This window comes from Paroedura picta, chromosome 1 (genome assembly GCF_049243985.1).
Source record: "Paroedura picta isolate Pp20150507F chromosome 1, Ppicta_v3.0, whole genome shotgun sequence".
NCBI lineage: Eukaryota > Metazoa > Chordata > Lepidosauria > Squamata > Gekkonidae > Paroedura > Paroedura picta.
The window spans coordinates 173,060,322-173,087,607 of record NC_135369.1 but is presented as its reverse complement, the minus strand read 5'-3'; the positions used below and the strand labels follow the sequence as shown (position 1 = coordinate 173,087,607).

General features: G+C 44.3%; 1 protein-coding gene across 2 annotated transcripts in view; it reads right to left on the bottom strand.

The window, feature by feature from the left end:
- Nucleotides 1-27,286, bottom strand: part of FKBP1B (FKBP prolyl isomerase 1B) — a 53,541-nt gene that overhangs the window by 3,177 nt on the left and 23,078 nt on the right. Inside the window, exons 3-4 of one of the 2 annotated variants that reach the window (XM_077311926.1) lie at nt 9,958-10,062; nt 182-294 (exon numbers count right to left, since the gene is read on the bottom strand). In XM_077311926.1, coding sequence (XP_077168041.1) covers nt 182-292 — 111 coding nt within the window. In that variant the 5' untranslated portion in view covers nt 293-294; nt 9,958-10,062. The remainder of the gene's footprint in view (nt 1-181; nt 295-9,957; nt 10,063-27,286) is intronic. The other variant, XM_077311917.1, reaches the window with a different exon arrangement.

The window sequence follows — 27,286 nt, the reverse complement described above, 5'->3', positions numbered from 1 at the left end:
CAGAATTAACAGTAGGACTTGATGAAGGAGTGTGGCTAAATTCTAAGACATCTTATTGGAATCTACTTATATTCCAACCAGTAAATGTATATAAATATAATTCATTCCCATCCCAGTAACTTTTAATTAATTTTTCACTATAACCTCTTCCTTGAGAAAAGGCAGCCAGGATCTCTCTTACCTGTGCAGCTCCTTCTTCGAAGCCTTTAATGACTTCTTGTCTGCCGATCTTGAATTTGAAAGGCTTGTTTCGGTCTCGGGAGGAATCAAACTTCTTTCCATTCTGTAACATCCCTGCCAAGGCAATACAAACAGTTCTTGTGGTTTGCATTGCAACAAAATAGGTCTGCATAAGTAGGGTTACCGGATTAGGGGCTAATCTGTAGGGTTTACAGCTAGCCCAATGATTGATGGCTTTTGGAAGACTTCTGCGCATGCCTATTCATAGTAACTGCTGTATAGGCAGATAGGCAATGGGAAGCATCTCTATTATATTTTCTGTCTGGTGCAGACTTTCTCAACCAGAGTTTCATGAAACCCTAGGGATTCTTGATGGAACTGGCTAGGTTTCCAGAATGAGTGGAATTAATTAAATATATTTTAAAAATCTAACATTTATCAGGTGATATGAGCAAATATGGTCATGTTGAACCAACCACCTCTCCCAAAATGGCCACTGATAGGCCTAGAGGGGGGTGAGGAGGGGAGGAGCTCCGGGTGAGCATATACACAGCTATGTTTCCCAACCATACTCTGGATGGTCATGCCACTTCTGGGGTTTCTTGAAGCCTCAAGAATGTTTCAGGGGTTTCTCAACAGTAAAAAGTTTTGAGAAAGACTGATCTAGTATATATTCAATTTCCATATTTTTAAAGTTTTGTGGTGATTAGTCCGTTTTCTCAAAATCACATGATGAAGACCACACACATTCATAGGTATCTTCTGAGTACAATGCTTAACAGTGAGAGGAAATACTACCATTAGTACATTGGAATATCTCTAAGCCCTCATCCATGAGTCCTAGGGGTCATGGGTAAAAGGAACCAGGTAGGGTTGCTTGCCTTGCCTGGGGAAAAAACTGGAGATTTTGGGAGTGGAGCCTTAGGTTGGGGTTTGGGAAGGAGAAAAAGTTTAATAGGATATAATGCCATCATGTCCACCTTCCAAAGCAGCCATTTTCTCCAGGGGAACAAATCTTTGTCACCTGGATATCAGTCATAATCCCAGGATATCTCCATCCACCACCTTGAGGTCAACAATTCTGTGACTAGACTAAGTCAAAACAAATAAACAAACCCATCTATTCTTTAAGAGTTAGGTTGGGTAAGTTATCTTTTTCGACCTTTTGCCTGTGAAGAATAATTGTTTTTTCCTCCCAGAAGCAGTCCCAAAGTGGCTTACAATTGCCTCCCTCGCCTCTCTCCACAAAAGGAACCCTATGAGGTAGGTGAGGCTGAGAGAGCTCTGACAGGATTGTGATGAACCCAAGGTCACCCAGTGGGCTGCATGTAGAGGAGCAAGGAATCAAACCTGGCTCACCAGATTAGAAGTCACTGTTCTTAACCACTACACCAAGCTGTATGTCTGTTGGAGGAGCCCCTGGAATATTTTTCAGGATTCAGGAAACCCTGGAAGCGGTGACATGCCCATTCAGAGAAGTGGGTGCAGAAATAAGATGTGGGAGCCAGCCAATCAATCAATCTAATGATGACAGCTGCCATCCAAACTTCTTGGGAAGGATGCATAACCCCTGGGAATTTCTGTCTCAAAGTAATCCATAAAAAGATGTGAAACTGTAGCTATTTTAGAGGGACGGTAGGAATTCTAGGAAGGCCTAGAATTTTCTGTTAGGCCCATGTCCATCTAATGGTTGTTTTTTAATTGTTGGTTTTAAGGGGAAATACCCCCTTCAAGGATCGCTGCCTTGTTGTGGCAAGGGGGCTTGCGTAGTTCAGTGAAGCTATGAGCTATGCCGTGCAGGGCCACCCAAGACGGACAGGTCATAGCTGAGAGCTCTGACAAAAGGTGATCCACTGGAGAAGGCAATGGCAAACCACTCCAGTATCTTTGCCATGAAAACTCTATGGACAGTTCCAATAGGCATAACGATATGACGCTGGAAGATGAGCCCCTCAGGTCGGAAGGTGTCCAATATGCTACTGGGGATGAGCAGACGGCTAATACGAGTAGCGCCAGAATGAATGAAGCGGCTGGGCCAAAGCCGAAAGGACGCTCAGTTGTGGAAGTAACTGGTGGCGAAAAGACAGTCCGATGCTGTAAAGATTTTTATTCCATAGGAACCTGGAACGTCAGATCCATGAATCAAGGCAAGCTGGACGTGGTTAAACAAGAAATGAGAAGACTGAACATCGACATTTTAGGAATCAGTGAACTAAAATGGACAGGAATGGGTGGATTTAATTCAGATGACCATCAGGTATACTACTGTGGACAAGAATCTCGCAGAAGAAATGGAGTAGCATTCATAATCAATAAGAGAGTAGGAAAAGCAGTCTTGGGATACAATCCCCAAAATGACAGAATGATCTCAGTTCGAATCCAAGGCAAACCATTCAACATCACAGTGATCCAGGTCTACGCCCCAACCACTGCTGCTGAAGAGGATGAAGTTGATCAGTTCTATGAAGCCCTACAACACCTTCTAGAAGCAACGCCCAAAAATGATGTGCTTATCATCATGGGGGATTGGAATGCTAAAGTAGGAAGCCAAAAGATAACCGGGATAACAGGCAAGTTTGGCCTTGGAGTACAAAATGAAGCAGGGCACAGGCTGGTAGAATTTTGTCAAGAGAATACAATGGTCATAGCAAACACTCTTTTCCAGCAACCCAAGAGACGACTCTACACATGGACATCACCAGACGGTCAACACAGAAATCAGATTGACTATGTGCTCTGCAGCCAAAGATGGAAAAGTTCTATCCAGTCAATAAAAACAAGACCAGGAGCTGATTGTGGTTCAGATCATGAGCTTCTTGTTGCAAAATTTAGGCTTAAATTGAAGAAAGTAGGGAAAAGCACTAGGCCACTCAGGTATGAACTAAATCATATCCCTGACGAATACACAGTGGAGGTGACAAATAGATTTAAGGAATTAGATCTGATAGACAGAGTGCCTGAAGAACTATGGACGGAGGTTCGCAACATTGTACAAGAGGTAGCAACTAAAACCATCCCAAAGAAAAAGAAAGGCAAGAAATCAAAATGGCTGTCTGAGGAAGCTTTACAAATAGCTAAGGAGAGAAGGGAAGTGAAAGGCAAGGGAGAAAGAGAAAGATACACCCAATTGAATGCAGAATTCCAGAGAAAAGCTAGAAGAGATAAGAATGCCTTCTTAAATGAACAGTGCAAACAAATAGAAGAAAACAATAGAATGGGGAGGACCAGAGATCTTTTCAAGAAAATTGGAGATATGAAGAGAACGTTTCATGCAAAGATGGGTATGATAAGGGACCAAAATGGTAGGGACCTCACAGAAGCAGAAGAGATCAAACAAAGGTAGCAAAATTATACAGAAGAACTATACAAGAGCGAGCTTAACATCCCTGATGACCACAATGGGGTAGTTACTGACCTGGAGCCAGACATCCTGGAATGTGAAGTCAAATGGGCCTTAGGAAGTCTGAGCAACAATAAAGCTAGTGGTAGTGACAGCATTCCAGTTGAACTATTCAAAATCTTAAAGGACGATGCAGTAAAAGTGCTACACTCAATATGCCAGCAAATTTGGAAAACTCAACAATGGCCACAGGATTGGAAAAGGTCAGTTTACATTCCAATCCCAAAGAAGGGCAATGCCAAAGAATGTTCAAACTACCGCACCATCGCACTAATTTCTCATGCTAGCAAAGTTATGCTCAAAATCCTACAAGCTAGGCTCCAGCAATATGTGGACCGAGAACTTCCAGAAGTACAGGCAGGATTTCGAAGAGGCAGAGGAACTAGAGATCAAATTGCCAACATACGCTGGATCATGGAGAAAGCTAGGGAGTACCAGAAGAACGTCTACTTCTGCTTCATTGACTATGCTAAAGCCTTTGATTGTGTGGAGCACAACAAATTGTGGCAAGTTCTTAAAGAGATGGGAATACCAGAGCATCTTATTTGTCTCTTGAGAAATTTATATGCAGGTCAAGAAGCAACAGTGAGAACTGAACATGGAATCACTGACTGGTTCAAAATTGAGAAAGGAGTTCGGCAAGGCTGTATACTGTCGCCTTGCCTATTTAACTTGTATGCAGAGCACATCATGAGAAATGCGGGATTAGAGGAGTCACAAATTGGGATCAAGATTGCAGGGAGAAATATCAACAACCTCAGATATGCAGATGATACCACTCTAATGGCAGAAAGTGAAGAGGAACTAAAGAGCCTGTTGATGCGGGTGAAGGAGGAGAGTGCCAAAGTTGGCTTGAAACTCAACATCAAGAAAACAAAGATCATGGCATCCGGCCCTCTCAATTCCTGGCAAATAGAAGGGGAAGAAATGGAGATAGTGACAGATTTTATTTTCCTGGGCTCCAAGATCACTGCAGATGGGGACTGCAGTAAAGAAATTAAAAGACGCTTGCTCCTGGGGAGGAAAGCTATGGCAAATCTAGACAGCATCCTAAAAAGCAGAGACATCACCCTGCCAACAAAAGTGCGTTTAGTCAAGGCTATGGTCTTCCCAGTTGCAATGTATGGCTGCGAAAGTTGGACCATAAGGAAGGCCGAGCGTCAAAGAATTGAGGCTTTTGAACTCTGGTGCTGGAGAAGACTCTTGCGAGTCCCTTGGACTGCAAGGCGAACAAACCAGTCAGTCCTAGAGGAGATCAGCCCTGACTGCTCTTTAGAAGGCCAGATCCTGAAGATGAAACTCAAATATTTTGGCCACCTCATGAGAAGGAAGGACTCCCTGGAGAAGAGCCTAATGCTGGGAGAGATCGAGGGCAAAAGAAGAAGGGGACGACAGAGAATGAGGTGGCTGGATGGAGTCACTGAAGCAGTAGGTGCAAACTTAAATGGACTCCGGGGAATGGTAGAGGACAGGAAGGCCTGGAGGATCATTGTCCATGGGGTCGCGATGGGTCGGACACGACTTCGCACATAACAACAACAACAACAAAAAGGGGAAATAGGATTTTATGGGATTGTATTGTTTTATTTTGTAACCCGCCATGAGCCGGCTTTGCTGAGAGTGGTGGGTAATAATAATAATAATAATAATAATAATAATAATAATAATAATAATAATAATAATAATCTGCACATCTTTGGTTATTCTGCTCTCAGTTCACTACAGTAGTGATCCCCAACCTGTGGGCCGCGGACCACATGTGGTCCTTCGACTAATTGGAGGTGGGCTGCGAAGGACGCTTTCTCCCCCCCCCGGCCCTTTACTTCATCCCCCCCCGGCCCTTTACAACAGACTTTGGGTGTCATTGTCTCCCCTCACTCCCAGATGGGACTATCTCGTTGCAGAGAAACAAGCTCAGGGTCCCCATTGATTTGTCATTGTCATGAGTTAAAATTTCCATGAAAATAAAATGTTCCTTATGTTCATTGTTGTGGCGTGTCTGTATCTTATTTTGAAGGGATGTTTAAACATTACCATAGCGATCAGAGAACGTTAGGGCAGTGGTTGAGAGTAGAGGAGTAAACTACCCTCCCCCCACCGGGCCTCAGTATAATTGTCAAGCGTTGAGTGGTCCCCGGTGATAAAAAGGTTGGGGACCACTGCACTACAGCACACATTCACAACTGTATTCTCATGGCCACATAGGAAAATAGAAAATATAACTGCGAATGGTTGCTACATCACAATGGCAGCACAATATCCAGCAATGAATGGATGCAGCCTATGACCCTGGATATTGCAGTTACTTTTATCTGATTCATTCATTTAGCTGACTCTTTAGGTCCTGCTGTGCTGTAACAGGAGTGTTCTTATCATTCAAATCCCAGATTATGAATGAGTGACAATTACGTAACTCTCCCAGTAATGCTGTTGCTGGCGCAGAGTTGTCCAGACAAACTGGCAACCAGGGAAGGCTGCACAAGGCTATCTAGTTACAGACAAACAAGTTGCTTGCTGTATATTAGAACAAGATGATACAAAGCTAATCATAACAATGGTTTTGCATTTTTAAATTACTGGAGGTCTCATATACACTGCATAAAGCAAAAAAGAATGACAAAATTATTGGGGTTTTCATCCCTTAAAGGGAGCTGAAAGCAGGATTTAAGATTAATAAAGACAAATCAAAGACATTAGCAAAAATGTGAATGTACAAGATCAGATGGAACTAACGAATAAGACCAATTTTAAGATTGGGAAGAGGGTTAAATGTCTGGATATTACACTGTCAAATATGAATTGTATGTTATTTCAGAATAATTATGTAAAGGTTTGGAAAAAAGTGAAAAAAGATATAGTGAAATTGGAAAAAATACAATTATTGCTGATAAGTAGAACCTCAGTGATTAAAATAAACGTTCTTCCCAGAATGTTTTTATTTCAGACAATACCTGTTTTGACTTCTGATGTACCATTTAAACAATGGCAGAAAGATATATCTAGATTTATCTGGTAAGGGAAAATATAAATTATTACAAGATGCAAGGGAAAGAAATAGTTTGAGTTTACCTGATTTGAAATACTATTTGTAGCTCGTGGTTCAGTTTGGATGAAAAACTGGGTCATGTTGAAGAATATAATTGGATCTAGGGGGACATTATTTAAGATTTGGAAGGCATGCCTATTTATGGTATGACAAAGCCAAGGTTAATATAAAATTTTAAAATCATTTTGTTAGATGTGCCATTTAAAAATATGCAACAAATATAAATTCAGATTCTGTACAAAAACACTTTTATGGATTTTTTTACAAGAAGCTTTTTGCGGGAGAAAATGATATTTAAAGATAAATTATTGACATGTTGTGATATACTAGATTTCTTACAGGAGGACTGTACAATGAAAACAAGAGAAGATAGCTTAAGGTTATTCCTGTTAATGTTCCTTATGCACAACTAACAAAAATATTTGAGGCAAATAAAAAAGTGCATGGTTTTGACCAAGTTAAGACTGTATTTGAAATACTATTATGTATAAATGATGAGCAAATTATTGCAAATATATATAAAATTTTATTGAAATTTGAGACTGAGGAAAAATCGGTGAAAGAATGCATGGTAAAATGGGCAAAAAGATGTTGGACATGATATACAAATGGAACAATGGGAAAAATGTAGATGAAGGGTCTTAAATTTATGTTATGTTCTACTATCGAGAACTTTTATAAAATGATATAACATTGGTATTTATCTCCCAAAAGGTTATCCAAAATGTACAAAATATGTCTAATATTTGCTGGAAATGTGAACATGAAGGAACATTTTTTCATCTTTGGTAGATAAGTAAGAAGAAGGCAGACATTTTTTGGACACTAATAGATACTTTAATCCAGAAGATACTAAATACTGACATATAAATGACACCAGAGATATCCCTTTTGGAATTAGCGGATGAAGAATTTGGAAACAAAAATGGAACTTTGTTTTTGTATGATTACAACAGCGAGACTGTTATATACTGCAAAACGGAAAAGCTTATTACTACTCATAACTGAAGAATGGTTGATAAAGATGGCAGAACTGGCCAAACAGTGCTTTAATGCAGGGGTAAGTCAACCTGTGGTCCAACCTGTGGTCCATGGGCTACAATTCCCCTGCTTTAATGGAAGAAAAGACAACTACAGTATTCGTAGCTTTTTGGCAACCTTTTACGGACTTTCTGTGTGATATGGACAAAAATGAAATGATAGCTTATGGCTTTGAGAGCTAAAGGGTGGGAAATATTATTAAAGTACAGGAAAAAAGAGTAATTTGAAATTTTAAAATATACTATCAGAATGTAACAGGTAACAATTTGATTTATAACCACAGATAAAATTGGAAATATTTCCATTTTCTCGTCTTATTTGGCAATCTGTATTTTTCTTTTTTCTTGTCCATTTTGTATTTTAAAATTTGGAATAAAAGCTTTATTTTAAAAAACCATCAGGATTTTATGCATTATGATGTGGTTTCTACTGTCCAATGAAAACAGAGGGAAAACATTCAAATCTTTCAGCTTAAGAAAGAGGCATTGCTACAATCATTCATAAATACATAATTTTATAAAAAAGATAAATAGGAAATAACTATTTCACACAGAACTTCAGGGGCTATTATATCAAAAGAAACTTTCAAAAACAATCCTAGTTAAGACAAACAACAGGGACTATCAACTACACCTTTGATTCCTAGCCATTCACAGGTAGTAGTACCTCTATGTCAAACAATTAACTCTACTCAAGACCTGTCAAACAATTAACTCTACTCAAGACAAAACCTGTGTTGTTTACAATGGTCATGTAGCAAAACCCCCCAAATTTTATAGGCCTTTGCTTCTGCACAAAAATGTTACTGTAGCAGTAGCGAGTACATAACGATGATGTCATCCATTCAGTCGTGTCTAACCCTCGGCGATTCTATAGGAAAGTCTTCGCCATGCACCCCTGTCTCTGACTGCTTCTTTTAGTTGGTTCATGGTCGTTCCTGTATCGGCTTTGATCATGTCGAGCCAGCGGATCCTTTGACGACCACGTTTCCTTTTACCGTTAACCATGCCGGGCATTAATGATTTTTCTAGTGAGTCTGATTGCATAATGTGTCCAAAGTAAGTGAGCTTTAGCCGTAATATCTTTCCTTCTAATGACATAGGGAGTACATAATAAGGTTGGTTTTATCACGCAACTACTCACTATGGCTGATCATTTCCCCACATGAATGCCATTTCCACACAGGGAACATGCCATATAAGCATCAGCCACCACATGATCCAGAGCTACATGAGTCCCTCACACTTTGTCTGCTTTTTATGCCTTAGGATTGTGTATATTATTAGGACATTAGCCCAACATCAAGGGCTCTCTCCCTGAATAATGAAGCAATGATGCCACACTTTAATTGCCATTTAAATCTAAGGAGCATGAAGAGCATAAAGTGAATCAATGTTCCTATATATGTCCTCTATACTGTACCGTAAGCAATATAATATTGGTGCAGAGCAGCAGTTCCATTAGGCCTCTGAAAAAGAAGTATCATTTTTCACACGTTTCTGCCATTTTTCTGAGGGAAACATATTAACATTTTGAGATACTGAGGTGAAGACAGTTTACTGAATTACAAAGTGCTCTTTTCCAACTTCGTTTTTGTGATACTGGGTCTTATAAAATTAATAATGAGGGGAAATGGCAGTCATTTATCTAGACAGATGCTGGCCAAGCACTTTTTTGCTAGACAGGAGAGGGAAATCTCCTCAAACAATAACCATTTAAGTGTCAACCAATGCTTGGTAGTCTCTTCAGCAAAATCATACAGGTCATTTAGGCTTTCCACTCTACCAAAAGTTGAAGGATAAAACTTTTTTTCGTCAGAAATTATTCATTTTATCTAATGTCATACAGGTCATTCCAGAAATATTGCCTGCAACTTCCCATGGAGAATTTTTCTTGCTTAATGGGCAGACTCACAAAAATTCTGACTTGGGGCAATGTCCAGGGTGAGCCAATCCATACCAGTTCTATGAATGTGCTGAAATGGGAAGGTGTGATGCACTCAAATATTAATAAGCAAAGTGGGCCTACATTTTAATCAAGCAATAGCTAAATTCTCTTTTTATAGCCCCTTATGTAACCACCTCTGCTTATCTCTTGCCTTGAAAACCCCATGGCCGAGGTTGCCATGAGTTAGCTGCTCTTCAACAACACATTTTTCTTCACATAAGTATGTTAGAAATTGGGATTTGGCCAACTGCTGAAACAACCCCACAGACCCCTCTACCAAGGGCACAGAATATACATGGATTTGCCTGCTTCCAGAATTTGAATCAGCTTTCCAAATACTCACTTTAGAACAAATCCTTTAGCCATTCCATTGTTGCCAACTGGCTTGTTCCAGAACTACTGAAAAATGCATTTGTACTGTTCTTCTGTCTTTTCCATTGTACATTGTCTGGAGATAAATTAATGAACAATGTTACAGTACTTTATATTTTCCTCTCTGGGCATAATGCAGTCCCTCTATGCAGACATGTTTATGAGCCCATGATAGGAGGCATGAAGGGGAACTCCCTATGCAAAGAAGGTTATTACAGACCCTATCAGGCACAATCTGGTCATTTATTGGAGACTTTGAGGAGAATAAGACTTGATTGGATGAATTGGCCAGCAGCCCTGGGCATCTTCAGCCTTGCAGTTGTGTACCCGCCACTGAAATCGAGATGACCACTGCATTTTGGTGAGCTCAGCTTCATCAAAGCCTGCAAGATACACCTGCTTCTACAGGCTGGTTCATGCCCATAGTGAGGAAATATGAAGCACGGTACTAATGTTCATATGCCATTGTTCTGAGGAGAGGTAATTTCCGAATGAGCAGTGGTCTGGTGAGGGTTGGGTGGTCATTTCTAGAGATTTGGGTGGAGCTTGGGAAGGGGAGAGAGCTTAGTGAGGATATGATGTCATAAAATCCACCTTACAAAGTATAATAAATAAATAAATAAATAAATAAATAAATAAATAAATAAATAAATAAATAAATAAATAGTCTTCAGAGGAACTGATCTTTGTAGTCTGGAGATCAGTTTTAATTCTGGGAGATCTGGAAGTTGGCAACTCTAGGTGTAGGGACAGAAAGAGGCTGTTGAACCCTTTCCATCCTGAGCACTTGACCTCTCAAAACTGCCCCCCCCCCAATTCCTTTTCTACTCCATTCTAAAGATATAGAGACTGGCATCTTTTCCCTACTCAGCTGAACGTGGATGGAAAACTTGAAGTTTTTGTCAAAGGTCACGATCCTGGCTAAAGCAGGAGAACTTTACATACTTAAGAGTCCTTCTAATGTAGCGATCCCCAACCTGTGGGCTACGGACCACATGTGGTCCTTCGACTAATTGGAGGTGGGCCCCGAAGGATGCCTTCTCCCCCCCAGCCCTTTACTTCATCCCCCCCCCAGCCCCTTACAACACACTTCATTGTTGTGGCGTGTCTGTATCTTATTTTGAAGGGATGTTTAAACATTACCATAGCGATCAGAGAGAGCAGTGGTTGAGAGTAGAGGAGTAAACTACCCCCCCCACCGGGCCTCAGTAAAAGGCCGTGAGTGGTCCCCGGTGAGTGGTCCCCAGTGATAAAAAGGTTGGGGACCACTATTCTAAAGTACCACCTGCTATGCCAAAGATGATTCAAAAACATGCAGAGTCTGATCAGAGTCAGGTATGAATGACCTATAGCTGCTGTACTGTAGACAAGAAAGCCCTGAGACAAAAAGAACAGCAGAACTCAGGGTAAAATGCAATTCCATTTTTGGTGTGAAAGTGGTTTCCCTTGAGTAACTGGTATAAGCTTGTGCCATTTTAATGCTGTGAGTAAAGATTTGGCAACATCAGATACCCATATTTACATAGGAATGAATGCTTGGGACCAACAGCAAACAATTAACTTCTGAATAAGTGGAGCATAGTATAAAAATTATTCTCATTCATCATTAGAGTCAAAGGCTCTGTTTAAAACACACGTGTATCTGTCAAGCTATGAATCCATATCTTTTGCTTGCACATAGACTATTAACTGCAGGCTCCTAGTAACCAAAATCAAACAGTGAGTGGCAAACCACAATACATTCCATCGATCAAGAGTGATTTTGCATTATGTAGGTTGGAACACATGGCTGCATAGTTATGTTGCAATAACAGTAGATATGGCCATACTAGGCATCATTTGAAAAATAAATCTGCAAATGACACACTCAGTAGAAATAACTAGATCTGAGTTTAGGAAAACCTTAGAACTCAACAAGTTTTTCGAGGGTCAAAGCTTCCTTCATTTTATCATAGAACAGGATCATAGAGTTGGAAGGGGCCATACAGACCATCTAGGGGTCATACAGACCCTGCTCAATGCAGAATTGGCTTAAAGCAGGCTTCCTCAACCACGGTTTTGTGACAGCTCTGGAAGGTTTCCTGAATGCGTGGGAGTTAATTTTTTATATATTTTTAAAACATTTATTGGGAGATATGACCTTATGGCCCCCTCCCTAAATGGCCTTAGATGGGCCTGGAGAGGGTAGGAAGGGGACGGAACTTGTATGGGTGTGTAGACAGCTATGCCTTCCAAGCATATTCTACATAATGGTGCCACTTCTAGGGTTTCTCAAAGCCTGAAGAATGTTTCAGGGGGTTCTTAACAGTAAAAACGTTGAGAAAGGCTGGCCTAAGCTGCTGCTTGAAAACTGCTAGTGAGGAGGAGCTCACCACCTCCTCAGGTAACTGATTCCACTGTTGAATTACTCTGACTGTGAATCCCCCCTGATATCTGGCAAGTAATGTTCTATACCTAGTTTAAAGCCATTATTGTCTTCCTCTGCTGCCAAAAGTAATTGCTCCCTGCCCTCCTCCCATCTGAAAAAGAAAGGTTTGACTATTGAAAGTCTTGATGGTCTCTGATGTCTAGCTATACTACTGCAAGCAAACATGGCTACCCGCTGAAATGATGGTCATCACATTCACTAAACATTATGAAGTTGTGTGCAGACAACTCACTCCTACCTGATTGGTGTGCTGCCAATATGGCCAGAGCATTCTGCCAATGAGGGTCAATCAGTTTAAATTGTACTCGGCCAATGAGGAACAATCAGTTCAAATTCCATGCACTGCCAATGAGAGCCAATCAATTCAATCTGCACTCTGCCCATGAGGACCAATCAGGTCAAATTGCATGCAGACACTCCCTACCTAATTGGCCCTTCCTGGGGGTGTGCTGCCAATAAGGAGAGAGCACTCTCCCAATGAGGACCAATCGTGGGGCTTATTTGTCCTCTTCCTGCTGCTTGCTGGGTGGAAGAGGTGCTGGCCTTTCTGAAAAGTCCTGCTGCTAATAAGTTGCCCATTCTCAGCCTCTTTCCACCCTCCATCTATCCCAGGCAAGGGAGAAAAGGCAGCTATTTCCTTTGCCTCCTGCGTTGGTCTCAGATTTCCGCTCTCTGCTGGAAAGAAGCATAGATGAGCTGACACAGGAAGACAGAGAGAATCAGTATTTCAAAAAAAGGATGCTAAGGGTAAGGCAGAATACAATGAATGTCTTAATTCGGTCCAGTGAGTCAAGGGTTAATTCAGGCAGTCCAAAGGCATCAGCAAAAGGAGCAGTTTCACGACTCAGGTCTCCCAGCCTCAAGTTAATATAGGCAGTCACCAGTCTCAGTTCTCAGAATTTTCTGCAATCAGCAATTGCTAAAATGGTGCAGTGCCTTTTAGACTGAAGCTCTGAGGAAGGCTTTTCCTCAAACAGTCTTTCCTAACAGTACCTGGGTTCACAACACCTCCCCATGGCCCTGCAGCTGACCATCAGTGCATTCTTTTCTTTCCTCCATCCTCTCTCTCCTCAGAGGGGCTGAGGAGGAGCAGCGTTGACCACCATGGCTGGCCCTTGGGATATGTGGGGGGATGGGAAGGAGTTAGTTCACTCCCACAGTCTTACCTGTCTAGCCTGGCCTTTAGGAGATGTGGGGGTGGGAAGGAGGCAGTCCCCCCACAATCTTCCCTGCCTGGCCTGGCCTTTGAGAGCTGGAGGGGGGTGAGAAGGAAGCCAGCCCATCCCCAGGCAGGTCACTGCGCAGGTGTTTGTGCTAGTGCCCTTTGTATTCCTGGGTGCAACGGGCTTTTCCTCTAGTATAACGCATAAACCACAGACATATATAAAGGCAGGATACAAATAGGGATCTATCGATCATGCCTGAATCCATGTGCCTAATTCAGCAAACTGACAGAAGTTCCAAATCACATCTGGAACACCTTGGCCTGCAAGGACTTTCTCATTGGTTTCATTTGATTTTACCTCATACACAGGCGAAGTCTACAATACAGGCCTTTGTTGTTTTTGATGACAAGTCACAGCCAACTTATGGCGATCCCATAGGATTTTCAAGGCAAGAGATGTTCCGAAGTGGTTTGCCATTGCCTGTCTCTGCGTCATGACTATGGTATTCCTTGAAGGCCTCCCATCCAAATACAAGCCAGCATCAATCCTACGTAGCTTCTGAGATCAAATGGTATCAGGCTAGTCTGAGTTATCCAGGCCATGGCATGAAATCAATACATTGAATTGGCCTCAGCCAGGGCCTTTTAAATACTCTGTCTAATGAGTCCTGCAGGACCTTAAGCTGTTCTGTAGGGTTTGTAAGACGGAGTTGTAATTGAGGCCTGGGGCACATCAACATTTCTGCTGACTTCCCTGCCTAAATCCTCATCTGAAGAAGGATACTCTACATACTTCCTCGTCTTCTTCTCTGGACATGGTAACATCAAGCAGATAATTTTATAATTTTGTATTTCAGTGATCTTGCATTTTTTTAAAGAATTTGCATTTTAAATAACTGAAAGTTAAAAGCCAGCATAGTATAGTGGTTAAGACCAGTAGCCTGTAATCTGGAGAACTGGGCTTGATTCCCCATTCCTCTACACACAGCCAACTAAGTGACCTTGGGCTAGTCACAGTTCTCTTAGGGCTGTTCTTTCAAGCGCTTCTCTCGGAGCTCTCTCAGCCTCACATACCTCACTGGGTGTTTGTTGTGGGGAGAGGAAGGGAAGATCATTGTAAATTGCTTTGAGACTCCTTGGGGTAGTGAAAAGTGGGGTATAAAAAACAGCTCATCTTCTTCCTCTTCTTATATTTTAAATTATGTCAAATTTTAAAATGTGTGTTTTTACGTGCTATAACCCATTCTGAGCCTTTGGGAAAGGGTGGGTTAAAAATACAAAAATAAATAAATAAAGCCTTTCTGTGGGCTAAATTACTTGGGAGGGTAACAGAATCTGGTTCTGACCCACAAATCTGTCAAACAGGATTTGATTTAAAGCACAAGCAGGGCATGGGGGTGGGGCTGATGCTCAACCCTCTCTCCCTGCCCACTACTCCCACCCACCCTCTAGACAAAATCAGCCCCCCCCCCCATAAGTACTTTTCTCCTACACAGGCTCACTTCCAGCACTGGAGCTTGGTAAGCGAAAAATGAACTTGGGAAGACAACTGCAGGAGGAAAATGAAAAGAAGATAACTTTTGAGAACCATGGGCAGACAGCAGAGTGCAGTGGTTCAAATGCTGAATTAACATTTGAGAGACTCAGCTCTGAATCCACACTCTGCCATGGAAATTTACTGGATGACTTTGGCCTAATTACACACTCTTGGTGCAACCTGCATCACAAGGTTACTGCAAAGATAAAATGGGAGAGAGGAGAATGAAGTAAGCCGCTTTGAGTCCCCACTGAGGAGAAAAGCAGGGTATAAATGAAGTAAATAAAAATGAAGGCCCAGCTCAGCCTTTGTGCCACAGATCTGGCCTCTTAACTTCCCCCATAACCAATGATCGGGCAAGACTGGCATTTAAAGACAGCTCTCCTGGGCTGATTCTGCACTTTGTTCTTTTCCGTTGTAGCTCCTGCTGAATTCAGATCAATTTCAAGCTGGGTCTTCCTCCTTCCTATCCCCCCACCCCCGAATTGAAACAGAAAGTTTCACTTGATTGGGGAAGCTCAGAGCGGGGAGGGGAGTGGTGGTCGGGAAGCTGTTTATTTTTCTTTTTCTGAACAAGCAAGTGGGGGGATGGTCACGTGAAATCCAGCCGGCATTAAAGGAGAGTGCTTGATTTGTCTTTTGACTCCCAAGCCAGAGCAAGCTGGGGAGGAGCCAAATGCAACAGGGGGTTCTTCCTTTCTTTTCCTGAAGGGCGGGGGAGAGGATTGGAGACAGCAGCTTCACAGAAAACAAGGAGGGGAAAATAAATCCAAGAGGCAAATCGCTGCTGACATAAGTGTGGGATTCTGGAAATCCCAAAATGAGGGCAAAAATATGTCCTGGGAGGGAAGTCTTGCAACCGGGAACCAGGAAGTCTTTGAAGCACCCAAAATCAAAATGGAAATCTAAATCAGTGCAGAGGGGAGGGGTTTATTCAGGCTGGGAGAGGATAAAAAGCAAAGTGCAAACTCGATCCTGAATATTTAGCCTGGTTTTCTTTTCCCATTTAAAATTAGCAAAGTGCATTTTGCAGCACTGGGGAAATGGTTTCAAAAAACTTGTGTTTTAAATTATTTATTCTGTCTGTTCTATTCTCCCACAGGATTCCCAGTGGCATCCTATGCAGATTACCAATGAAGTCTATCCCATTTTAGTTTCAGTAAAACTGCAGTGCCTTTGAAAGTTTCAGGCCATTCACTGGGCCAAGGCCTCACATTTAAAAAAAAAACAAACTCACAATGGACTCATGAAATAGCAGGGCCGTACTGCAGAAGTTTCTCAGGATGGGGGAGTGGGGAACCTTGGTGGTGTTTGCCATTTTAAATGAACACACAAATTGTTTTCATACTTGTATAGTGTAGCAGGTGATTATTCTGCATTTAAAAAGAATGACTTAAAGTAATGGAAAAATATTCCACCCCCAAGAAAGAAACATTTAAAATTGCATAAGATAGCAGGGAGAATACTTGTATTGCTGGATACCATTCAGTGTGGTGTAGTGGTCAAGAGTGGCAGCATTTTATCTGGAGAACTGGGTCCAATTCCTAATTCTCCTTCCCATGAGGCCTGTTGGGTGACCATGACCAGTCACAGTTCTCTCAGAGCTCTCTCAGCCGCACCTACCTCACAAGGTGCCTGTTGTGGGGGAGGAAAGGAAGGTGATTATAAGCCGCTTTGAGACTCCTTAAAGTACAGAGAAGTGGAGAATCAGAACTAGAGTTGCCAGCTCTAGGTTTGGAAACACCTGGAGACTTTTGGGGTAGAGCCAGGAGTGGGTGGAATTTGGGGCTTCTCATTTTATTGTGCTACTTCAGACCAACAGGGCTACCCATCTGTACACCGCCCGTGGCGCTGCGGGCGCCACGGACTAAATAAAACAGTAAGCCCTCCTGGGGCGGGATGTGTCCGGGATGAGGAAGGGTCCGGATAGGACCCTTCCTCATGACAGACAATCGGAGGGACCAATCGGCAGGCGCAAAGCGCCTGCCGATTGGTCCCTCTGATTCCCAGCCCCAGGAACTGCGAGCCGCGCGCAGCGCGGCTCGCAGTTGCTCCCAGCCTGTTGCTCCCAGCCACTGCCTGAGGGACACCCAGTTGCTCCCAGCCACTGCCTGAGGGACACCCTGGCGGCCTGACGCAGCGAGAGGCGCAAAGCGCCTCTCACCGCATCAGGCCGCCGCCTGAGGGAACCTCCGTCAGTCGCGCAGAGCGCGGCTGCCAGGGCCTCCCTGCCCGGCAGCCTGACACGGCCACAACACCACCACCCAGGGCAGCCCCCCCAAGACAAAATACCGCAGAGAAGAACACTGAAGAGAAAAGACCGCCGCCCGGGGCAGGACCCGCCGTGTCAGCTCGCCACCGCCGAAAGCCCGAAGACAAAACACCGCCGACGAGAACACTGGAGAAAAAACAACGCTGCCCGGGGGAGGCCCCGCCGCGTCAGCCTGCTGCCGCCGCCGCCGCCAAAAGCCCGCCGCCCGGGGGAGGCCCCGGCGAAGAGAAAACACCGCCGAGGAGAATGCCGGAGACAAAAGACTGCCGCCCGGGGGAGGCCCCGCCGCGTCAGCCCGCTGCTGCCGCCGCCGAAAGCCCGCCGCCCAGGGGAGGCCTCACTGCCCGACAGCCTGCTACCACGCTGCGCCCAGAACTTTGGGCAACAAAGAATGCAGCCGCTCGCCGAAAGACCAAGGGATGCAGCCAAGAGAGACAGCGAGAGAGAGCAGGCAAGACAGGAAACAGCCAGCGCCCGCTGTTCATCCCTTCCGGAGCCCGATTTACAACAGCAAAACCCACGAAGAGCCTCTCGCGGCGTCAGCAACCCCACCGCAACCCCAGAAAGACATGCAGCTGCTCGCCGCCGCCAAAAGACCCGCCGAAAGACTGCAGGTAGTCCTTCCCCCCCATCCATACCCACTCTCACTGCTAGCGCCCATTGCATTTCCAACTGCAATGGGCTATATTTCTAGTTTGAATATATTATGGAAGTATATTCCCAGCAGGATCCTCATTCCCCTAAATAAGGTCAGGATGGAGCCTTATATCCGCCGTGGAGCATATTATACCTTGTGGTTTTGGGACGCTGTATTCTGCCACCTGCTATTAATAGCCATTGCTGTGAGCCAGTCAGGCCTTTTACAGCCCAATATGGCTTCAGGCTTCAGGCTTGCCTGTCATCTGCCATGCAGACAGGCACCCAGGGCAAGTTTTTGCAAGGTCTGCAGTTTAGCGCTCCTTCATAGGTTCTCTCTTGCTCCATGAGGCACGTAGAGATTTAAGACGGCGCTGAGGCTTCATCAACCGGCTACCCATCTGGCAGCGCTGGATAATGTTTCCATAATTAACATTGTCAAGGGTCTAGGGGAATGGCATTTCAGAACTGGGAAGGGGGTGTGATTGGATTAGGCAGCGACTTTTCAGATCCTTCAGATCATGTTCCATAAGGCATAATTCACCATGATGCACAAAACAGCTTTACCATTTTGGAGGGCTGATAAGGGCTGAAAGCTGGTTTTCACAGTCTCGTTTAATTGTGTCGGAACAGAATCAGAGTCCAGCAGCACCTTTAAGACCAACAAAGATTTATTCAAGGCGTGAGCTTTCGAGCGCATGCACTCTTCCTTGAATAAATCTTTTGTTGGTCTTAAAGGTGCTGCTGGACTCTGATTTTGTTGTGCGACTTCAGACCAACAGAGCTGCCCGCTGGAATCTATCCTTAATTGTATTGGGTTCGTCTCTGCATCACTATAACCAGACTAAATGGTAAGAAAGGAAGGATGATGGCAGCTTGTTTTGCATTCAAATTCAGTTTGGAGAAGTTTTATATTCCCATTATGCCCCCATAAAGGTTTTTTTTAAAAATTTCTCTCTATGCAAAACAAAAAGGAGAAAACATTAAAAGGACAAGAGCACATTACTGCTGCAGGGCTCATTGACATGACCGCTTCAGGACACCATCAGGAAAGGAAGTGCGTTAATAAGTGAGTCATACTTGCCATTCCTTCTGAAACATTACCCCCCCCCCTTTTATAGTCCACCTCTCTCATAGGGACTCCAGGCAGATTACAACCATGGGGGGATCATTTACTTTCGACTTAGCTTAGTTTCTGCCTACCTCAAAATACTGTTCTGCATTCCACCCCCCCTTACCAATGAAATGTGTATGTGATGAAAAGCAGTGATATACGTTTTCAAAAATGTTTCAAAAATGACAGCAACAAGGAAACCCATACCAATAGACCAGACAGACCATATCAGGGGTAGTCAAGCTGCAGCCCTCCAGATGTCCATGGACTACAATTCCCATGATCTCTACAAATGCTGGCAGGGGCTTCTGGTAATTGTAGTCCATGGACATCTGGAAGGCTGCAGCTTGACTACCCCTGATATGGTCTGTCTGGTCTATTGGTATGGGTTTCCTTGTTGCTGTCATTTTTGAAACTTAGTGCAATCTCAAGCAGAGCTACATCCTTCTGAGCCCACTGGCTTGAGTGGACGTAGAAGGGTCTAACTCTGCTTAGGATTGGTTTGCAAATTTAGTAGGCTTAGGCTGTGCATGGTGACGTCTCAGTGTTGTAATGCTCCTTTTTCAATTTTCGACCTTGTGAACTGCTTTCATGCGCTCTGATGGAGAGGCAGTACAGAAGTATTTTGGAGAGGCAGTATTGAGTATTTTGCTCAATAAAAAAGCACAATTTTCTGCTTGCAGGAGGTGGGGCCCTGCCTCATTATAGATCCCCCCTCCCCTGCCATATGAAGACAGGTTTTCAGGAGGCCACAAGAGGGAAGGTGGAATCAGTAAACACAGTGCCTCCTTCGTCTTGCAGAGATAACTTCCAAGAGTTGGATCCAATCCCGATAGGTGAAGTGTTATTCCTGAGCATTCCTTGTGGCATGTTTCCGAATGCCATACAGGCCCGCGGCATTGTGCCTCAATCTTTATTTTCGTTTCTGTGGTCAGCAGCCATGGTTGTTTGGTAAACTATCAGCCGAATAGACTCCCATAAGCGGAGGAGGCAGCTACGATGTCCAGTGATGCACTGTTTTTAGGATTTCACATGATAGTGCTAGCCCACACTAACCAAAAACATTCCAGACATGTTAAATGTGTTGAAGAAGGTCTGCTGTGCTTAACTCTTTTGTTCTTTTTTTCCCTTGAACTGGTTGAAAAAGGAAACGTACCCCTGTTGTTTTCTATTTCTGTACTAGGTCGAGACTATGGACTAGATTCCTAACAGAATGATCTGATGCAGAGTTATACACTATTAACCCCACTGAAGTCAAAGGATTTAGAAGGTATTTTGTAAACAACCCCCTTTTTCCTAGTTCTGCTGGTCCCTGGGTAGATATGACCATTTTATCTCACATTCTACCATACACCTGCATCTGATATAGGGTTCAACTCCCAAACAAACAAGCAGGATAGCATTTACTTGTGACTGAAGGACATACCATATTTGCCGGCGTATAAGACTGGGCATATAAGACGACCCCCCAATATTTCCACTCAAAATATAGAGCTTGTTACATTACATTACAGTACTATGGGCCACTATGGGCAGCTATGTCTATCCCAACTGAAGTGCACCCGGCGTATAGGATGACCCCCCCCACACACACACTTGGAGGCATGTTTTTCAGGGGGGGAAAGTAGTCTTATAAGCCAGCAAATACTGTACTTATTCTTGAGGTCTTGGAGTTACCATCAGGGGATTCTCTAGTCCAGTGGTTCTCAAGCTTCCTAATGCCGTGACCCTTTAATACACCTCCTCATAATTGTGGTGACCCCCAAACATAAAATTAGGCAAGTGTTCTTACACTGAAATTAAACCAAAGATGATCAATGGCGGGAAGATCCATTGTTCATGATTGTATATAAATTGGGTTTTTCCCAGGGTTTCTCAGTTCAGTTGTGCCTCTTGTCCCATGACAAACTCGCTCTTTTCCACTGCTCCAGACAGACAAACGCTCTAGCTCGATCTACCCCACAAGGCTGTTGCGTAGATGCCCCCCCCCCCCGGCCAGGCTGAGAACCACTGCTTTAGTGTCAGTGGGATCAAGACCCTCAATCCTAATGAAAGAGTTCCTGACTATAAACTGGACAGGAGGTAGGGAGTTAACACTAATATACAGCGATCTTTTAAAGTGCTTTTATTAGGGGCTATTTGGGGTTATATTGCTTTTATTGTTTCTTTGTAACCTGCTGTGAGTCTTTGAAAGTGGCGGTATATAACTCTAAAAATAAAATCTTAACACAGCCCGCAGCGCCATGGGCGCCGCAGTCTAAATAAAGCTGTAAGGGCTTAGGGGGAGGAGTTAGGGCGGGCTCTGTCCGGGATGAGGAAGGGTGCCGATTGGCCCCTTCCTCTGGACAGACCATCGGCGGGGCCAATCGCTGATTGGCCTCGTCGATTTCTGCCCTGGCGAAAAGGGAGCAACTGCGAGCCACGCGTAGCACAGCTCGCAGTTGCTCTCTTGCCAGCGGCCTGACACAGTGAGAGGCGCCTCTCGCCGCGTTAGGCCGCTGGCCGGGGAGCCCCCGGCAGCCGCGCTGTGCGCGACTGCCGGAGGCTCCCTTGCCTAGCACCTGCTGTATTTTGCTTACAGCAGGCTTGATTATTGGTAAATAAATAAACTCTTACTGCCTTGCATATGTGTTATCACTAATAACGCTTCCTCACCTTTTGTTCATTTATTCTGTCCTTCACTAAGCAGACACGCTACTATAATTAGTTGGAAAAGGCATTTAGAGGTGTTTAACCATTACAGTTTTTCAGGCTAAAACAGCAGGAGCCTTGACAAACGGTGCAATCCCAAACGGAGTTGAACTTAGAGGGGTATTACGTTACATAGGATTGCACTGCAAAACATTTTTATTCTTGGTGAGGACAGTCACTGGTAAAATGCTTTAAGGAGGGTTTGATTACTCCAGTTCTGTTCCTGGAGCCATGGTTGCCCTAAAGCATTCTCTGTAGATGGATTTTTACAGTGCTAAAACAGGGCCTGCAAAATGGAGTTCTTCCACCAAGCCTTTGGTCCACTAGAGACCCGGGGGGCCCTCCCAATACCAAACTGTGCCCAGTAAAGACACAGAGTGACACTCAGAAATACTCCCAGAAAATTGAGCTGCAGTTATTACAGATTATTTTTATTTATTTTTTTCCATTATTAATTAGATGTATTGCCCACCGCTATCGGTCGCGCTGTCACGGGGTGGTAACATAAAACAATATCCCACAAAAATACATAAAAACCCTAATCCCCCATTAAAACAATATCCTGGTGGTGAACTATCCCCTCTCCCCCCCCCAACCAATAATTATTTTTTATTATTATTATTTATTTGATTTGTATGACCGCTGCTCTCGGAAACCGGCTTGCGGCGGTTCACAATATTTCAATACAAATGCAGTACATTAAAAACCATTAAAGTTCCCCCTTGAAACCCCTTCCTGTGCCTCAAGGCAGTGGTCTGCAACCTTTTTAAGGCTGCGGACCGGTGGGGTGGGGTGGGGTGGGGTGGGGTGGGCGATCTGGGGGCCGTGCATGCACGGCCGCGTTTGCACAAATGTGCAACTGCAGCGGGAGAGGGAAGAGTGGCCGCGGCCGCAAACGCGCATGCGTAGCACTTCCGTGCATGCGTGGCACTTCCGCACATGGCACAAACGTGTATGTGCGGACCTGCCGCACATGCGCGTTTGCGGCGGCGGCCACTCTTCCCTCTCCCCCCCCACAAGAAAAAGCTTGCCGGGCCACAAGCTAATCAGCTGCTTTGGCCGCCAATTTGCTTGCGGCCTGGGAAGTTTCTCACTGCAGGGGGGGCGGGGAGAGGGAGCCGTGGCCCGGTGCCTTCGTGACCCGGCACCAGGCTGCGGCCCAGTGGTTGGGGACCACTGCCCAAAGGGACAACTTGAGTGCTGACTCTGCTACAGATGGTCTAGTCTAGACCAGAGATGCAGAACTGTAAAGTTTAAATGCCCTTCAAATCTTAGAAAAGTTATAAATTAGATATATGTTATAAGTTTCAGGTTGCTTGTATACTGTGCCACAAATATGTATTTTATTGTACCTACATTTCTCCATTTTCATTGTAAAGCAGCCCAAGCAGCAAGAGAAGGTGGTATATAAGTACAATAAAATAAAAATAAATATAATGTATGGTGTCATCAAAACTACAACACAACTCCTCTGCTTCCCCATCTCAGTTTTCCCCTTTCAGAGGTCTGTTGCAGAGACTCCACTGTGGCTCATGCGGATGTGGTTCTCATGGCTTCTGTGGAGATTTGACAACGATTTTTATTTGTTTTTTTCTTCACACAGGGTGCTGTGCTATCATGGTCACATAAAAATTTGAAACCAGTTAGTAGCACTAGATTGTTATAGCGCTATACTGCAGTAAAGGTATCCCCTGTGCAAGCACTGGATCATGTCTGACCCTTGGGGTGACGCCCTCCAGCGTTTTCATGGCAGACTCAATACAGGGTGGTTTGCCAGTGCCTTCCCCAGTCATTACCGTTTACCCCCCAGTAAGCGGGGTACTCATTTTACCGACCTCGGAAGGATGGAAGGCTGAGTCAACCCTGAGCCGGCTGCTGGGATCGAACTCCCAGCCTCATGGGCAGAGCTTTCATACTGCATGTCTGCTGCCTTACCACTCTGCGCCACAAGAGGCTCATATACTGCAGTACCAGCATCAATAAATAACATTCCTCCATCCACCTTGCAGCTTTTCTTTCTCCATTCCTCTCCAAACAATCAGAACAAAAACTGCCTGCACCTTTCCTCTTAAATCTGTATAGCAAGAATGCCCGGAGACTTCGTTTTTAAAAAATGGTCAGCATGTAGAAAAACTAAATTTGGAAATGGAAATATACAAATGAAAATGATTGCTATAGACTATACTGCTATAGCACAAGAGCTATTAACAGGGTGTGTGTGTGGGGGGGGGGGGAGTCCTCCAGTGTCACAGGAAGAACAAATAGCGCCCAGAAGGGGGTGCCAATGAGAAAATGATGGTGATGCAGCAGAAAATGCATACCATTCTTTCAATTCCTATTGTATTCGGACGACATTCTTTCAAAAAACATCCAATTATAGCAGGTTTAGAATCATTGGAGAAAAGCATATTGAGCTGGAGGGGGGGGGTGGGACCCCGAAAGAAGACATTAAGAGTTTGCTGTTCTATGAATGTTCTGAGCCAATGAGCTTAGCAGCTATTATAAATATTGCTTTCAATTTACTGATTTGTCAGGCTTATCAAATAACTGCCAGCTTCCAATCAATGGCCACCCTGTTCTCCCAGAGCAACAAAAAAATTTTTTTCCAGCAATTTAGCAAAACAACCTGGTCATTAACGTAAGATGAGATAGGTCTAGTAGAATCTCCTGCTGTTTCTCCATTACTACATATCCATAATTTGCCTGTACATTACCCACTTGCAAAGCAGAACAGACACAATCATGTGCAACGGTTCCGGCAATGAAAGCAGTACAACCACAGAGTCACCTGCAATGTTCCTATTTAATATGGGGTACACCACCCTCAACAGTTGTTCAGACTTGAGGACTTTAAGGATGTAGAAGGAGCACCACCAGATGCTAATTTCCAGGAGACAACAGGAGTTTGCAAATTAAAAGGTTTCCAGAATGGTCGCCCTAAATATACAAGGGGAGAAGGAGAAGGCAGTATCTGTGGAAGGTAACGAAACACTGATTTTTGGAATATATCAGTTTCTATTTTTAGGACGACACACCAGCCTGAAATGCACAAGACCAAGCGGTTCCGCTGTGTTTTTCCTCCCCAGTTCTGGAAAATGCCCTTGACATGAAAGGAATGTGAATTCTAGGGATTTACTCCTTTCATTCTCAATTAATTACCTGAATCACAGCTGCCATTCTTCTTGACACATCTAAATTAATATACAATTTTGGAGGTAGCCTGGAAATCATAATTTCAAGCTTTGAGGGAACCTTGCAAGGGTAATTGAGAAGTTCTGAAATCCCACCTGCTAATTAAACAGCAGAGATGTGTTTGCAAAGGAATGGCCCTCACGCCGCGAAGTTTGGCACGCTTGCCGAAGACAAGCCGCCGGGAAAAATCTGACTCCTGCATTGATTGACCAAGGGGAGGTGAGCTTGGCAGGAAAACTTCCAAAAGACGCGCACGGCATGGTGCTCTCTTTAGCCTTGTCATCAGCCCATCTGGTCCTTGGGAAATTCCTGCCTAGTTTCAAGAAAGACATCACTTTCATGCTGGAAGAAAAGAACCTGTCCCCAGGCAGTGGAAGAGGCTATGTTTTAGGCTTAGCTTTCCCTGGCACAGCGCCATGCATGCCATGAAAGGATTAAGGGAACGTCTCAGCTGGTGCCTCTGTGCCAACAATAGATATGAGCAGTAAAAATATTTACAGAACTAAAGTGGGATGAGACCTGGAGGTGGAAAGCTGGGCTGGTGCTTAATATAAACACCAGAACACGATTAGACAGCCGGGTGATCTGTTTCAGTTGCCTCCAGCCCGCGGAGCATGGGAGCCCCGGACGGACCAATAGGAAGAGGGGCTCGCTCCAAAAATCCAGGTCACTTCCTAGCACAAGATGTCTTTTCACACATACTGTGTGGCCCAATCTCACCCTTCCCCCAAGAGATTATATTAATAGCAACATGCTCATACTGTACATACTGTAAGGACACAAGCAATTCCATATCAAGGGTGAAAGAAGAGTTGCACAAACCAAAATGGGACCGGATTGGTTTAACACAGTGTCCCCCTTCAGGATGGCCAAAGGATCACTGTTGTCGTGTTGCTCACGGTTTTGCACGGAGGACAGTCCAAACATCCTAAGGATGGTGAAGATGCTGAGTGACTATTGTAGGCTGGGTGATGCTCAACACCTGTCCATCCTTATCCATGGTTTCTCAGTGGCTTATCCATGGTTCCTCTATATATTTGTGAAACAGCCTGGGGGGTGGAACGTGTTTGGCTGCTGGAATAGGGCCGATCAGGGTGCATTGCTGGCTGTACCCTAATTGGCCCTGTCCCTACAGCTCCCGCCTTCCCTCCCTGGACGCTAGCCACATTCCTCCTAGATGCACCAGAGACAGAGAGAGAGACACAGAGCCCTGCCAGACTGAACACAAGCCCTTATTCCCTCCTATCGCTCCTGCTGCGAGGGAGGCACAGAGAGACACAGAGAGAACTGCCCCAAGCTGCTGAACAGCCCTGATTCCCTCCTAAGAACAAGCCCTAATTGCCTGATATGGCTCCTGCTGCCATGAAGAGAGAGTCGCCCCTGCTGCGACGGAGGGAGAGAGAGACAGAGAGCTGCCCCAAACTGCAAACCAGCCCTGCTTCCCTCCTATAAACCAGCCCTAATTACCTGCTCTGCCTCCGGCTGCACACTGAGAGACACGCAGCGAGAGGGAGAGAGAGACACAGAGAGAGAGATCTGCACCTCCCAGTGTCCCCTGGGTTCTAGCGCCTATTGCATTCCTGCTTGCAATGGGCTTTCTTGCTAGTATGGAATAATATTTGAGGGGGAAGGATATGGACGTTATCCTTGCTGTACTCACATGACTGTATATCCATATGCTGCAATGGAGCACTTCCCCACACTTGTTGGCTCTTGGCAAAGAGCATGCATGCCCATTGGACACTACAATATCCAGTTGTGTTCTTATGAAGCTCCAGCCCTACTTTCTGCTTCATGTCTCATGGTAATGGTTAAGATTGGCAGACTCTAATCTGAAGAAATGGGTTTGATGGCGATTCAGCTGAAAAGTACCCAAGTGAATGTCGATTCAGGTACTTTTCGGACCTATGTGAACCGAACCACCCATCTCTGTAATTTAAACAGACTGAATTATTGATGCCGAAATTGGGATTTAGTGTTGTTACGTTTATTCAGAAGCACCTGTTTTTTTGGGAAAGGACAAGTCAGCAGAAATCTTTCCAGCTTTAAGGCACTTGCATTATGGGTGTTCTGTTTTTGTTTTTACCAAGCATGGTTACAAGACATCTGGTAGGTCCAAGTGGGTTATCTCCCTTTGTATGGCAAAGCTTCCCAATTCATTTCTGCTAAGCCATCTAGTTCTTAAAGCTGCCACATCTTGAAAGACGGGCTTTCTGTTTTCATAATCATTGCTCTCCTGTATCTGCCTCAGGTTCACCCACTGTC